General features: G+C 39.6%; 1 protein-coding gene and 1 long non-coding RNA gene across 6 annotated transcripts; both read left to right on the forward strand.

Moving 5' to 3' along the window:
- The first annotated feature begins 5,833 nt into the window (after positions 1 to 5,833).
- Positions 5,834 to 8,269, forward strand: LOC108961016. Of its 2 annotated transcripts, none has more exons than XR_005553371.1 (3): positions 5,834 to 6,100; positions 6,362 to 7,794; positions 8,057 to 8,269. It is a non-coding gene; the product is annotated as an uncharacterized LOC108961016 (long non-coding RNA). The 2 variants fall into 2 exon arrangements; XR_001988989.2 differs by having other exon boundaries at positions 6,395 to 7,794.
- A 2,355-nt stretch (positions 8,270 to 10,624) lies between these two features.
- Positions 10,625 to 14,661, forward strand: LOC104453109. Of its 4 annotated transcripts, XM_039318172.1 has the most exons (7): positions 10,627 to 10,954; positions 11,236 to 11,486; positions 11,689 to 11,838; positions 11,933 to 12,595; positions 12,869 to 13,112; positions 13,290 to 13,387; positions 14,198 to 14,661. In XM_039318172.1, exons 1-7 carry the CDS (start codon positions 10,774 to 10,776, stop codon positions 14,354 to 14,356), a joined length of 1,746 nt encoding a protein of 581 aa, XP_039174106.1. In that variant the 5' UTR covers positions 10,627 to 10,773; the 3' UTR covers positions 14,357 to 14,661. The 4 variants fall into 4 exon arrangements, with proteins under 4 accessions (XP_010065928.2, XP_010065926.2, XP_039174106.1 ...); XM_010067626.3 differs by lacking the exons at positions 13,290 to 13,387; positions 14,198 to 14,661 and adding an exon at positions 13,388 to 14,191 and having other exon boundaries at positions 10,625 to 10,954; positions 12,869 to 13,210; XM_010067624.3 differs by having other exon boundaries at positions 10,626 to 10,954; positions 12,875 to 13,387.
- Positions 14,662 to 16,191: the final 1,530 nt, after the last annotated feature.

Consider the following 16,191-nt stretch of genomic DNA (forward strand, 5'->3'; position numbering starts at 1 on the left):
ATAAAAAATAATCGACCACGGGTCAAACACGCTAAAATCCCCGAAAACTATCCCATAGGTTAGGTTGTACTAAAATCGTGTTCGGTCGCTTTTAACCACGAAATTGAATTTGATTTTAGGAATCAGACGTTCGAGTGTGTCATGATTCAATTATAGGACGTCGTCTCATCTTTCGGTGAATTTTTGTTGAATCTGGAATTTTTGCGGAAAAATTGGTTTTCTAATAAAAAGGGAAAATAAGTGGAAATTCGGATCAAGGGAAAATGAGGGTTTTTGCTGCCCAAAAAGGATTTGTTTGTGAAGAAATAGGGGAAAAATGACCATTAGATGGCCTCTTGACTTTGAGGGCATGCGCGATGAGTGTTTGGGATATTTGTTTCGGCTTCCCATTGGTTGATGCTTGGACTTTCATGCCTCTCTTTTTCTCTCTCCAATTCCCCCATGGGTGCGTGAGTTTCCCAGCTACAACCGACCAACTTTCTTCCTGTTTCCCCTTCTTCTTCATCCCTTCTCTTCCCCTTTCCCTACCACCAAACTCCCCATCTTCTTTCCCCTGGTTCTTCTTTCCTCCACTTTGTCGCTGCCTCATGCCAACTCCACAATCAGTTCACATGCCCACCTTAGCAACTTCACACACTAACTCCACCCACCAGCAGCTCTCTCTCCCTTTTGACAGCTACTCCATCTCTATCCACCGTGAACACTACTTCATCACCTCACCACACAGCAGCCCGGCCAACAGCCCCATGCCCAGCACCACCCCGTCCCAACCTCACAGCCGTGCCTTCAGCAACCTCAACCCACCTCAGCCCTAAGCAAAACCAAACCAACCTTCAAGTAGGACCGAATCTCAACCTTTGGCTGAGACTTGTGGGGTTGTTTTCCTCAGCCGTTGAACCTCCGTTGGAGACACAGTTGTCTCGGGTTCTTGCCACCATCGTGTTGCCATTGCCATGAGCCCGCCGACGTCCTAATTTGGTGAGTTAACTCCATAATTCTTGATTAGGTTGTTAATTACGTTTAGAGGGTTAGATTAGTGCTAATTAGCTTAGTTAAATTAGTATTAAGTTAGATTAGCCTTAAGATGTATTAGTGTTAATATATTTTGGTTAGATTAGTTTTAAGGGGTGATTTAACTTGGTTTAGTGGATTTCCCCTCGGATCTGGTTATTGGACCCTTGCCGTTTGCTATTTTTGTGGGAAAAAATGTCCTAAGATTTTGAGGTTGATTCCTTCTTGAGAAGTGTTCTAGACATCTTTAGCTATGGCATATATTTTACTCAAAATTTTAGTGATTTAAAAAAATGCGATTTTAGATTCGTTATTTGCAAAATAGAATCTCAGATTATTCAGGAAACAATGACCTTTTGGTGTTCAAAGAATTTTTATCAACTCATAGGGTTCGATTTTTAAAAGAGTTTCTTTACAAAAGTTGTTCATCATGTCTTTTAGTTTAACATAATCAAATCTTAGATAAAACGGACATGTCTTGTACCTCGAACTAAACTAATTTTGGAAACAGAATTTCTGGACACGGACACAGTTTTTGTTATGGTTTGAGGGATTTACTGCTCTTAATCTAGAAATATTTGGGTCAAGGTGTCTGGGTGAAAAATGTTCGTTTAAGTGTCATTTAGAACATATTCAAATTTGAGAATTTTCTAAGCTTGTTTGATTATGTTTCTAGAATTAAACTTGAAGGCGTGCGAGTGGCCCAGTTTCTATCGATTAAGGCCGGTTGTGGTTTTGTAGTTGTTCTTGATATCTGGCTTGCTGATAAATGAATATTTTGTCATTTGGTTGATGTTTGGCATGCTTAAAAATTATGCGTGATAATATGTGAATGGTTGTGCTATGGTGAGTGTTTATTGGTAATGCAAAATATGACCTTATGGGCTTTTAATTAGAAAAGCAATTAGGTGTCGAGTTGGATACCAAAACTTATTTGCTCATCAAAATAATGAGGTTTTAAACTAGGTGCGTGCAAAGTTTGATGGGTTAATTTTGAGTACGTGAGTACCTACGAATTTATTTCTAAAAGTTAAAAAATAAATAAATAAAGGGTTACTAAAGACTGTCTTCAAAAAGGGGTGTTTGGAAAGAAAATAGAAAATAAATGAGGTGTCGGGTTTGGACGCCAAATTTTATGTGTTCAATAAAACGAGGAGGTTTTATACTAGATGCGTGCAAAGTTTGGCGGGTTAATTTCAAATACTTGACCTCGTACGAATTTATTTTCGAAAGCTTTAAAAAAAAAAAAATAGTTGCCAAGTTGATTTTAAAAAAGGGATTTTTTGTGTTCTTGGCTATATGATGGCATTATGCGTGATTTTGATGGTTTCTATGTAATACGATATACAATTGAGTGCTTGGTGGTAATTATTGGTTATTATTGCAAAACCCAATTTTATGGGTATTTAAATAGAAAAATACCGGGTGTCGGTTTTTTACGCCAAAAATATTTTATGTACTATATAAAACCGTGGAATTTTGAAATGGAAGAGTATCACGTTTTATGATTCGATTGAATGTGTGACCACGTACAATTATTTTACCGAGAATTTTTAATATGAAGAAAATTGGTCAAGTCCATTATTTGAAATTGAGGCATTTAAGTGCAAAGCACAATGTTCTTGACTGAATGTGGATGTGTGTGTAGTCACTATCAGAACCTGTCCTGATGCGTATGAATACGTAGGGCGATGCCTGATTAAGTTTGGATACCCCAAGTCAACGGATGCTGGTCGCAGTGGAGGCTGGGCTGATGCTCTTTTATGGAATATCATCTAGATATAGACATTGCCATGCTCGACGGAGTGAGACGACGCACAATTATGCCGGATGACCACCGATTGTTGAGTTGGCCGTGGCCGATGGGTCATAATAACGGGAATACGCCTGAGTGGTTGTGATAGCTACGCCTGATTATGAGAAAAAAATTGTGTGGCACGGTATGGAACGTGTCATAACAGTTTTACCTTATAATCGAGACCCGTGTGATTGTTTGAGATATGAACATGATGTGTTCCGGTTATTAACTACACTTGTAATATGTATATTGGTATATGTGATGCACTAATGTGCAGGGATGCGCCCAAGCAAGGTAAGTTGTGTATGGTGCATGCGTAGGACTGCCTTCAAGGCGAATTTGCGTCCTAACCGGGGTTTAGGGTTTTGACTCGCCGAGATTTTATCTCACCCCATGGGCTAACCTTTTTTCAGGGCCGTAGCATAGAGATCTGCTGAGTGCAGATGTGGTGGGCGCGGGATGCGACACCTTTTGGTTGGCCCTGCCGTTAGCGATGTTTAGGGTGACCCTAATCCCTAAAGGTTGTTGAGAAGGTCAATAGGAAGTGGCCGTTGAGAGGCTTGCAATTAATAAACTTCCTAGGGTCAACAGTTGGTAAGGAAATTGTTCCTTGTTTTTACTATCCCGTGTTTGTTTATTGGCCGGGTGTTTATTTGTTTCGTTTCCGCATGTGCTTAATTGAAAGAAAAAAAATGGGTCGGCGACGCATCCTGAGACGTTGCTTTTTCAGTCGACCATTGAGGAATGTTCTCGTGCTCGAGATTCGGGGTGTGACAGACACAACGTGCAAACTAATCAGTTTACATAGGACAAAGTCTACTTTATAAGGAGTTAAGATCTTTCTATGTAAAAACAAGTAGAAGCTTCCATCTTTTGCAAAATGAAGTAAAAGCAGCCGGTGGTAGCTCTGAGTCTTCCTAGAAACACAAACATGTATTCAGAACTCAAAACGCAAGAAACAACAATTCAGGACCGAGAACACAGTTGAACCAACACTGGTTGTTACATTGGTCACTGATATCAAGGCGCCCAACAAAATCTAAAACACAAGTCACGATGTGAGAAGGCCATGAACATATGGATCGCCTTAAGACAAGGTCTGCTGCGCAGTTTCATGTATGTAACAACAACCTGATCGTGAGGAAATGCTACTAAAAGAAGGGGATGGGGTGGATGCTGCTCACGGCAAACGGGCGAGGCGGGTGATGAGGATGGGTTACGGGAAGGTGGAGCGGGTGGTGCACGATTGGAATTTTGAACACGATTAAGTTTTATGAGGAGATGGGGGTGAAGATTCTGCAGAGTGGAGGATTTGCAAGCTGACCGGAGAGGCTCACTCTCCTTATGCCAACATCAATTACCGAAGAAGGTGACCAGATTCGCATTTTTAAATTTGATGAACTGAAATGAAATTCCTTAGTTGTGGTTTTGTGTTTCTCATTAGGTTTGATCTGATCTATTGTTTCGTTGAGTAATCTTGGAAATTTTTAAGAAAGTGGCAAAGATGGAGGCTTTTAGCTAATACATTTTATCGAAATATTTTTGTCCAAATACTATCGTCCCTAATCATGCCCGCTAGTTGGCAAAGATGGAGGCTTTTACTTAATACAATTTTTCTGAGTAGAATATATGACCTTGATAGAACATTGAGCGTATAATGCTACTTTTCCTCCTCCGAACCAGACATCTCCTGGACATATCAAATGTACGCCAATCTCCATGCGACCTCACGTACTTCAATTGTCCAGGAAAACCAGAAATATCATTTGAGAATTACTATAACCCCCACCTAAATTTTTGTCAAGGACTTGGACTTGACTCACTTGACTAGTTGTACATTGATCGCTGATGCAAGGGGTGGACATCATCTCTCACTAATCAACATTGTAAGTTGAGTCAAGACGTGCGAGTATCAAGAAATAGCAGAAACTAACAAAAAAAGAAAAAGAACATGGATCACTGATTTCGGGCTAAAACCAAGATTTGTCTTGGATAGGTTGGATCGATCTGGCCTGCTTCCAAGGCCAAGTGGGCCAATTCTCGATTTCACAAATCAAGAATTAACTCTGCCCAATTTGATTTTAGGTTCTATGATAGGAATTCACCCATTTTAAAACCGGTCACCTCTAGCGTAAAAATTCGCGATAGAGTTGATACCATTTAAAAGATTGGGTATTTTGTCTAATGGCTAGAATTAAATAATCATTTTAGCAAGAGGCTTGTGAATAATCTACAAGAATGTAGTAAATAACTGTCCGATTAATATTGGTTGAGTGCATTAAATGGATACAGTTGGCTTCACGTGTGATTAACATAATCAGTAGCCGAGTTCTTAATATACCAAGGGCAGGTTTTTATTTCCTATTGGTTCCTTTCTTGATTGGTATGCTTAGATCGTTGCTACAAAATCCAGTATTATCGAACCTAGCTAGGGCAAGAATATAATTTGCCTAGAATAGTAATGTATTTTGGAACTTTAATTACATTTCATGCTTTGTTATCTTAAAATGAACACCTATTACATATTTTCCACCTTGAGATCGTGCCCAAGAAAGTAATGTTATTCATACTAAGCTTGATTTACATATTACTTGACAAAATACTCTGACAACTGTAATTAGACATTTAAAAAGTTGATCATACTGAATACCAAAAAAATAGTCTTCAAACATCAATTTTTATACTTTTTTTGTAAATTAAATTTTGTATACTTGCCATCAGTCTGGCTTTTTTAAGCGGAGAAACCAATAAAACAGATGAATTTGAGGTCACTGACTAAGATGGAGAAAAAAAAATTAAGTAAAGTAACCACCTGAAAAAATTTGAAGAAAGGTCTAATAAAGTAAGCCATCAACTTCCACAGCAAGTTGTCAGACTTGAGAAACAAGTCCAACGAATGAACAACTTCCCAAGGAAGGTAGAGAAGAGTGCATCAGACGAAGCCCAGGCAGGACTCGACATCTCAAAGCAAGCGCAGTATAAATTCATCTCCTCACGCTGGTTGAACATCAAAGACATCTCCGACCAAGTTCAAAACATTCACGTCCACTCTGTTTCTCCTGCAGAGAACACGAGATGGAAGACAGGGCAAAAGCTGCACCGCGTTTGCCAGCAGGATTTGAAGTCGAAGCCCATCACCGGAGGAATTGTCGATCATTACTTGTAGCTGAAGGAACGAGCTACTTGGCAGTACTCCGATCGCTCATGGCTTCTAACCGGAGCATGCAGGCAAGGGTGATGCATGAATATCACCTAAATACCAGTCCTCTTTAGTACACTTCAGGAGGCCAGGTACATATATTCATCTCTTCTGCTTAATATCCATGGTCTGCTTACTGCTAGGCCTTGCAGACTACAGTACGTCTATCGTGTATGTTCGTCAAATCATTTGTTTTTGCCGAGCATATGTGAGTAATTTAATGCACACCAGTTGGCATCTAGCCATTGAGATACTATTATGTGCATCTCAGTTTTACGAAGATACGTTGCTGCTTTTCGCTACTATTTTCATATTATCCAATTCACGTCCCATTTTTTTTCAAATGCATGCAGTGATATCGTTCTTGGCCTTTTGGATGTATGCAGAATGAGAAGACGATCTATGTATCTCTAATACTTTGTTGAATCAAGACCGATCCAAGCGAATGAAGACACTTGCGAAGCCATATTCAAGTTAGGTTTCTACGTGCTTAATGTGGATTCACGATAAGCTTCGTGTATTAGAAATAAAATCTTCTTTCTTACTGAGAAGTCCTTTCACTTGAATTTGCTGTATTTATCTTTTCGGAGCTCGTGGTCCATCCAAATTCCATGTATGATGGCCAGATTTATGACCTTTTATTGGAAGGATGGCTCGTCCGAAACATAAATAACCAGCTAGAAGTGTAAGTGGACTCTACTTAATGGAAGTAGTAACTGGAAAAAGAGTACATTAAATTTTTGCTCTATTAATTTGCTTTGCCTCTTTACTGAGTGTGAGTTTGCCTCTTTACTGAGTGTGAGAGTTGAACTTCATATTTAGGAATATATTTTTTAAATTATTCATTTTTTATGAAATAAATGGAGTCTTAATACCTTATAATACTCTTCTAGCATCACTTTTAAACTACTTTTATAATTTAATTTTGTATACTCGCCGTTGGTCCTTTGATTTGAGTACATTCTAAAAGTGCTTCTTCTAAACTCTAGAATGTAAAAATGTGGGGTATTCATAGGGATGAGGGAAGAAAAAAATTCTCATTAATTGGGAAGGGCATAACGTACGGATACTGACACGTTAAAATAAGGAACGCATCCAGATTGGTACTAAGTTATCTAACTACCGTTGAAAGCTTTTATCGAGAGCTTGCTTTATGCTAGTTAGACACGTGCTTCTCGTAGTTTCTAGAATCGGCACATCTAACCAGGAAAATAAATGGGTATGACGTCATTGACAAAGATGGAGAAAATAAAAAATGATAGGTAAAGTAACCACCAGAAAAATTGGGGAAAGGTCTAAAAAAGTAAGCCATCAACTTCCACAGCAAGTTCTTGATAAAAAAGAACTTCCACAGCAAGTGGTCGGACTTGAGAAATTAGTCCAACGAATAAACAGAAGCCAGACAATACAACTTCCCATGCAAGGTAAAGCAAAGCCCGTCAGTCGAAGCTCAGGCAGGACACCAACTCGAAGCAAGTGCAGTATAAATTCATCTTCTCACGCAGGTTGAACATCAAAGATATCTCCAGACAAGTCCGAAACATTCATGTCCGCTCTGTTTCTCCTGCAGAGCACACGAGATGGAAGACAGCGCGGTAGCTGCGCAGCATTTGCCAGCGGGATTTGGAGTCAAAGCCAGTCACCAGTGGAATCTTCCATCATTACTTGAAGCTAAAAGAGCGAGCTCCGTGGCGGTACCCCAATCACTCCTGGTTTCTATCAGGAACAAACGAGCAAGGATCACCACCTAAAGGCCGATCCTCTTTAGTACACTTCTGGAGGCCAGGTACATATATTTATCTCATTTGCTTGATATTTATGCTCTGCTCGACTTTACAGAGTAAAATATGACTATTGAGTTTGTTCGTCGAATTATTTGTTTTTGCCGGCATACATGGATTATTTTATGCACAGCAGTAGGCATCTAGCCACTGAGCTGAGATACTGTCATGTGCATCTCAGTTCTGTGAAGATATGTTGCTGCTTTTCGCTACTTTTTTCATATTATCCAACTCATGTCCCATTCTTTTTTTTTCAAATGCATGCAGAGATATTGTTCTTGACCTTTTGAAGATATGCGAAATGAGAAGACGATCCACGTATTTCTGATACGTTGCTGAATCAAGACCGATCCAAGCGAATGAAGACACTCGAGAAGCCGTAGTCAAGTTGGGTTTTCACGTGCTTGATGTGGATTCACGATAATCTTCGTGTATTATAAATAAAATCTTCTTTCTTATTGAGAAGTCTTTTCATTTTAATTTGCTGAATTATCATTTTGGAGCTCGCAGTCCATCGGAATTCCATGTATGATGGCCAGATTTATGACTTCTATTGGAAGGATGGCTCGTCCAAAACATAGATAACCAGCTAAAAGTGTAATCTGACTTTACTCCATGGAAGTGGCAACTGAAAAAGAGTAGATGAACTCCTCCTTTCATTGAAAAAAGGAGAAGATAATGACCAGAATCAGTGAGCATCTAGACTTGAACCAGAAAAAGGAAGCGGCAATAACACCACCTTTTAACCCCATGCCGGTCGTCTAACATAGACTTATTTTAGGAATAGTTCACATGATACGGGTTCGATTCTTCACAACCCCCAATTGGGTACAATCTCATACTTGTGTCACCCTCGAGAGCTTACGCTCACAACTCACTTGGTCTATGAGGTCAGCAGGATGTTTTTGGACATGCATCTAAGGCGGAGCTGCAAGTCATCTTTAAAGCATCCTGCAGTTTAGCGCTTTTTTGTAATCTGAATTTTCACCAATCAGCATCTTTCGACAGTGAAACTGTAATGACATGCACAATGCAAGAAGAAAACATTCAATTTTCCATTGCTGTCATAAGTAAATGTGTTCTGGGAGTGACCGGCTAATCTGGCCTCACAGCGCAAGGATTAGGCGCAAAAGTGCCATTGAGAAATCCCCTTCAATCCGTCGCATGAAATTACCAATCATAGTTTAATCTTCCCTAAACTGAAAGCACATGCAGTACAATTAGGCCCTGTTTGGCAAATTTTTGTTTCTGTTCCCCATAACACAATTTTGTTCTTTTGTTTCAAGGAACAAAAAAAGAATAAAAACGCGTTTGTTTACGCTTTTGTTCCCGGGAACAAAAAATCTATTTTTTTTTTATTCCGGGAACAGATTTAGAACAAAAATAAAAAGTATAAAAAAACTTGTTTCTTGTTCCCAGGAGCATTTCCGAGAAACACTTTTTTTCTTCTTCTTTTTCTCTTTCTTTTATTCTTCTTTTCTTCTTATTCTTCTTCCTTTGCCGGTCACCGACCTTGGCCATGCTGGTTGGTGCCGGTGACCAAACGAGGGCCAGCAACCTTGCTCGTCAGTGTCACCGGCCCTCGGAGAGGCTCGAGCCACGGCGAGACTTGTCGGCCCGAGCCTCGCCGTGGCCACGTGAGGCTCGGCCTCGCCGGGTTGGCAAGGTGAGGTCGACCTCATCCAAATTTGGCGAGCCCGAGCTTGCTCAGCCACCGGCGAGCTAAGACCTCGCACGGCCCCGGTGAGGCTTGGCCTCCCCGGTGGCGTGAGGCCGGGCCTCACCAAGCTAGGGCGAGGCCAACCTAGCCGCCGGTGAAATTGAGCCTCGCCGAGCCTCGCCTTGGTGCGAGGCTTCGACCGGCCAAAGAGAAAAAGAAAAAGGAAAAAGAAAAAGGAAAAAAAAATATAATAAAAATATTTAAAAATTAAAAGAAACAAAAAAATTGTACAAATTTACCAAACACGTTTCTATTCTGGAATAATTTTTTTTTTTTGCAATTACCAAACGAGTTCTTATATTAAAAAATTGTTTCCTGGAATAAAAAAAAAACTATTTCTGTTAAAAAATTGTTCCGGAACAAAAACGTTATTAAATGCGCCCTAATAACCAAGGAAGTTCTTCCTTAGTGCTAACAAAAATCCCAATTGTACATAATTTATTGGGTGCGTTGCAACATAGAGAGACTGTGTAGGTTGAAACATTGTTATCTAATTTAATGGATAAGTGTCCTGGAAGTAATAAAATTTGTCATGAAAGGACAATCGGGTGTTACAAAACTTTCAAAAAGTATAATTAAGTTCTAAAATTATTTAAGAAAATGCAATTAAATTTAAAACTTTTAAAATGTGCAATCGATAGAAGGACTTAATTGAACCAATTTGACAAATTTTATGATTTGATTGCATTTTTCGAAAGTCTTAGGTTATAATTGCAGTTTCATGACAAGTTTTAGAATTTTAGCGCTCTTATTTCTAATGAAAATGTATACATGCACGGACTGCCCTTATGTTGACTGACTATTGGCAGGTTGCTTTTAACTCAAATTCACATTATGTCATTAATATAATGAACAGAAAAGTCTCCTACTGTAATTTGAGGAAACAACCAGGACACATCACGGGAGCAAATCCCAGAAATTTCCTGGATTCTGTCATTATAATATGAGAAAGCAAAACAGATTTTTATAGTGAACAACCGTACCCTTCAGATTGAGCAGAATCTTAAATTAGTCTGGTTTATGTGATGGGATCCACCAGGACAAGGAAAAGCAGACAAAAAACCATCCCTATCAGCTATCAATCACGATCAAGATTTTTATAATGTCCACATTCAAGAATTTTGGTAACTTCTCCAAGAAGGGAAGACTTCCATAAGACCCTCCCCAATGGTAGTGTATTGATGCTCACTCTCCTGCTTCCACAAACTGAAGTGAGCTCAGTAGATTTTACTTGTGGGTTGAGCGAAGAACAGAACAGAAGGAGATGGGAAATGTGATCATCCCAAACAATTTGCCGGTCGGATATAGATTCCACCCAACTGACGAGGAATATGTCGATTATTATTTGAAGAACCGAGTCCGAGGATTCATAGATCATCCCTGCATAATTCCTGATGTCGACATCTGCAGGTGGGATCCTTGGGAATTACCACAGAAGTTTCATGGTAAGAACAGATACTCCTATTCCCTTTGCTTGCTCCTTTGGTACACTCCTTCTGCAACCATGATTTTCAGAAACTTATTTACCTAAAGTACATGGGTATTTGGAGCATAATATTTATCATCAATTGGAGAAAAGTTGAGGGAATGTGCTGATGAGATGTGAATCTGACAGTTTCTGGTGTGGAAATGTCATTTTATAAGGTGCAAACAATTGTGGAATGCAAAATTTTTTTATTTCATCAAAAAGAGAAATATTAGTTCTTGATAATAATAAGATTGACAGGTGAATCAATTATTCGCCTTGATGATAAAGTTCAAGAGTGGTGGTTCTTCTGTCCGCAAATGCCCCAACAGGTTAAAAGATCAACTCCCTCTGGCTATTGGAAGAAGACTGGTACCGATCGGAATGTCAAGGCCAGAGATACAAACAGAGTAATTGGTAGTAAGAAAACATTAGTCTTCCACACTGGTCGGGGCTCTAGGGGAGTCAAGACCAACTGGGTCATCCATGAATATCATCTACCCGCCAATGAGGTACTCAATGTATCCCTCGCTTATTCGTTGCAATAGATTAGATTCACTCGATACATGAACTTGATATCATATCATATGAGAAGTACAGCTACAATAATCTGCAGAAACACTCGATTAAAAGTTTCCACGAAAGAAGCATATTGCAGAATTTGACTGTTGATGATCTAATGGTATGAACTGGTATAACATGGTCTTTTGACAGTTGAATAGGAATTATGTTCTGTGTCGCTTGAAGCATAAACGAGATGAGAAGGCTGATAATTCAACCAAAGAATTAGAGCAAGGGGCAAATATCTGGGCTGGTTGGGATTCAGATCTTCGTCAACCTGATCATGAGGACTCATTTCATATGGTGCGGAGGAAAAATGTTCTGTTTATACACATAATATCTGTATTAACGAGCGCCCAAAACATGTTAATGACTAATCTTTTACTTTTAAATACAGAATTGGATCAAAACAACATATAATTCGGAGCCCTCATTTCAGTTTGAGAACCGAGTTCAATTTTCCTCGCCTAACATCCAGCAGATTTTTCAGCCTGAGAACCAAGTTCATTGTTCCTCGCCTATCATCCAGCAGTTGGTTCAGCCTGAGAACCGAGTTCAATATTCCTCGCCTATCATGGTTCAGCCTGAGGACCGAGTTCAATATTCCTCGCCTATCCTGGTTCAGTCTGAGAACCGAGTTCAATGTTCCTCTCCTATCATCATCCAGCAGTTGTCTCAGCCTGAGCACCGAGTTCCATGTTCCTCACCTATCATCCAGCAGTTGTCTCATCCTGAGAACCGAGTTCGATGTTCCTCACCTAACATCCCGCAGTTGTTTCAGCCTGAGAACCGAGCTCAATTTTCCTCTACTATCCCGCAGATGTTTCAGCCTGCGCAGCGATCACAAATTAGTATCCCCCCTTTCAACATACCCTCAAACTTAATGAATATTGAGAGCCCGTCTTCTATGGACTTCTCATTGGACAACGGTCTTACTGAGGAATCTATTCCATGGGAATCTTTGTTCCGAACAAGCGAAGATGATGAAGATGTTGGTGGCGTTCAAATTTCAGATTATTTTGATGCTGACTTCTTCGCTGGGGACCAAATGCAAACACAGGTCAAAATTCTCCCCCTTGAATTTTCGTTTGGTTGCTGTGATTACTTCTCCAATAAATTTAGCTTTAAGATGGTTTCTACTGAATCGCAAGGGCACTTCCCCTTTCCATGTTATCTGAAATTTAAGAATAATTTTCTCGCAATCATCTTTGTGAATAGAAAGTTTAACAAAGAACGATGGACAATTTAAAATCTAATCTTGAAGGTTTGTATGAAATTAAGTTGATGCCTCAGCTATTTCCTCTGATGCATTTTACATCATGCAATCTGTCAGCTACAGTGTGGCCAAGTATCTAATTCACAGGAGCATCCTGTTCTCAAGGAGAATCGGCGAACACGAACAATCGACTCATTCCATGGTTTTGTTCCTCTTGAGGAAAAGAAAGGCATGGTGGAGAATAAGTTCAACGGCTCACGCATCACCTCCGAGAAACATACGCCGGGTCCTGTACCCGTGGCAACTCATGAACCTATGCCACCTCCTTTGCACACTGTAAGTGTAAAATATAATAGCAAAGATGAAGAGCAGAGGTTTGAAAAGGTTAAGCAGGAAACTGCAGCCAAAGATAACAAGCCAGAATGCACATCTTTGGATGAAATAGCAGCCAAAGCAAAGGTGAAATCAGCACCCGTGGCAACTCATGAACCTATGCCACCTCCTTTGCACACTGTAAGTGTAAAATATAATAGCAAAGATGAAGAGCAGAGGTTTGAAAAGGTTAAGCAGGAAACTGCAGCCAAAGATAACAAGCCAGAATGCACATCTTTGGATGAAATAGCAGCCAAAGCAAAGGTGAAATCAGCTCCTAAACTAACCCATTGTGTCTTATTACTATTCTCATGTGTTGATGTGCATTGCTTGGGTAGTTTATTAGACGGTGGGATTCCGTTTATGACTGCAGGGAAACCATACATGGGATATGTGGTTCATAGGCACTTAAAAAAAGGTTAATGTTGTTAAATCTGCTTAGAGAAACACATAATCTAGCATTCTTCTTACCAAAAGGAAGTGACACTTCACTGTAAATTGCTCATGCTTTATTAAGTTCTGATCCGAATAATAAGAAGAATGGTGAAGAACTACGAGCAAAATATATCATTAAATATTGCAGCTAAGATATGGAATAAGGTAGTAGATGACTAAAAGGCTGATTACTAGAACTTACGAAACTTCCAGACAATTTGAGAACAAACAAATGAATGTTTGTCATGTTATTCCCATTGATCCATTTGATCTTATGCAATGCTTTGTTGCGGTATTTAAAAATGCCCGAGTCACCAAGAATTTATATCAATGAAAAACTGAGGTTTGAAAAGATTAAGAATCAGGACATTGCATCAGGAAATATTAAACCTGAATGTGTATGTTTGGATGAATCTGCAGCAAAAGCAAAGATGAAAGAAGCTCCCAGTTCAATTGATTTGTCTCACTATTGTCTTCCACTCTTGATGTGCACTGTTGGACCATTTAGTTTGATTGGCGTTGTTCCTTATTTTCGAAATATCAATAGAAAAAACTGGGGAAACCCCTCATATTTTTAGTCTCCTGTTATTCCTTTCTTTGTTTTTTCCCATCAGCTCACTATTTGAAACATTTTGGCAGGTGCTAAAATACAAAGAGGACGGTTCAGCCAGTAATTCACCTAAGCAGACAAACAGCAAGGAGACTGAACATGTCAAAGAGAAATCAAATTCAGTGAATGCATTGACCAGAACAATCACCAATCGCACACAAAAGTTCCACAAATTTTCCACTGCCTAATCTTGTGAACGTCATCGTTGGAATTTTCCTGCTGTTTGCCATAACTTGCCAAGTATTTAAATTCCGATTTCCACTGCTATTTGGTCCTGCGGGTGATGCAGCACAATTGACAATTACTAGTGTAAAAAAGGGTTTTGTATGTCGTGTCGCATTCGTGTGTATTTATGCTACTGCTGTGTACCTCTATTTGGTTTAATGAAATAGGACGATCTAATTAGAGGTGCGACTGCTCTGAAAATTTTCTATCTTCATTGTCTGCTGTATGTAATGTGAAGAATCAACAAGTTGCCATCCTTTAAAGTTAACTTGTGGTCCATCTTCCATGTCTTTCTTTAGTTTATCAAACTCATTGAAGGATCGATGTCACAAGATTGGTTGATCTTGTAGGCACGGTCCATGGCAATAACATGCGAACTAATCAGTCTACAATGGACAATAAGAAGTTCAGATCTTTATCAGTATGTTCAGGACAAATAGAAGCTTTTTATCTTTAGCAAGATGAAATAATAGCCGCCAGCAGTAGCTCTGAGTTTTCCTAGAATCGAACACATGTTTGCAGAACACATGAAACAATAAAAGAGCACCAAGAATACTTTTGTGCCGACACTGAACGTTAAGAGTGAGGAATAGGGGGAGAGAGAGAGATATACTTAAAGACATCAGAACATCCATGATCTATATCAATCCACCTAACAAAATCCGAAACTTAATTCATTATATGAGAAGGCCATAAACGTATGGATTGCCTTAAGACAAGGTCCACGGCATGGTTTCATATATGTAACGACAAGCTGTTTTCTTTGCAAATGTGAAATATTCTAGTATAGATGACAGTTCACATAAGGAGTTTCAACGATATGGCCTCTCTGTCTCTTTCTCTGTCTCTCTCTCTCTCTCTGTCTCTCAGAGAGACCATGTAAGACAATTTGTCATGCCAGCACAGCATTGTAGCATCATCGATGATAATCTTGATGGAACAGATTGAGTGACTCAATTGTACAAGAAAGAAGAAAAGACAATGTTGAAGGAACAATGCAAGGTAGAGACCATAGTTAGGCTTGACCGTTTGAAATAGGTTAATTTACTCCAACACCGCTCTAGTTTTTGACCAAGCTATTTTTGACACTCGCTGCAGTTTCACAAGCCACTTCTCCAAGACTGATAGAAAGTATTTTACTTGGGGGACTTAATTTTGTAAAGTTCCTTGAGATATCAAGGGAAGTGGAATGGTGTTTTCAGGATGATCTAGTTCTGTTCGCATGAGCTGTAAAGAAGTAATTCTTGTGTTATTGCCTTCCCTCCAAATTGGAGTGGTGTTAAGAGCTGGGTTTTGGGAACGCAGGCGTGTTCGAGTGATTTGGCCAAAAGCAGGGCAATATTGGAGTAATTCTCGGGACCAAAAATAAAATAAAAATCCCATTAAAGTCCCAACTTTTACATCCTTTCTTTTGGCAAAATGACCCCACCTGAGGAATCTGTCCACCATAAAGGGGGATGGATGGAGAAAAAGAGGAGTTGAGAAGGACATTCACAAGACTAAAAGATGATAGAAAGGACCATAAAACTTCCTCAAGAAGGTGAACAAAGTCTTGGAGAATTCTGCAAAAAGGACAAAAGGGAAGGTATAAGCAAGGACAGATGTGGGATCCATAAAGCACTATGGATTAACTTCTCGAGCAAGGGAGACTTTTTTTTTTTGGGGGCAAAAGCAAGGGGGAGACTTCACCGGACAAAGTTGCCTGGCATGAATCAAGTGTCTCGGACAGATGTGGGATCCATCAACCACTATGCATTAACTTCTCAAGCAAGGGGGAGAAAAACAAAGTTGTCTTGGA

Source organism: Eucalyptus grandis, chromosome 7 (genome assembly GCF_016545825.1).
Source record: "Eucalyptus grandis isolate ANBG69807.140 chromosome 7, ASM1654582v1, whole genome shotgun sequence".
Lineage (NCBI taxonomy): Eukaryota > Viridiplantae > Streptophyta > Magnoliopsida > Myrtales > Myrtaceae > Eucalyptus > Eucalyptus grandis.

Bases quoted from the DNA above. Each gene is read 5' to 3' on its own strand.
- LOC104453109 (XM_010067623.3), top strand. From the start codon at position 10,774: ATGGGAAATGTGATCATCCCAAACAATTTGCCGGTCGGATATAGATTC. The intron at 11,487-11,688 runs GTACTCAATGTA...GTCTTTTGACAG, and splicing joins ATCATCTACCCGCCAATGAG to TTGAATAGGAATTATGTTCT. The intron at 12,596-12,868 runs GTCAAAATTCTC...GCAATCTGTCAG, and splicing joins GGGACCAAATGCAAACACAG to CTACAGTGTGGCCAAGTATC.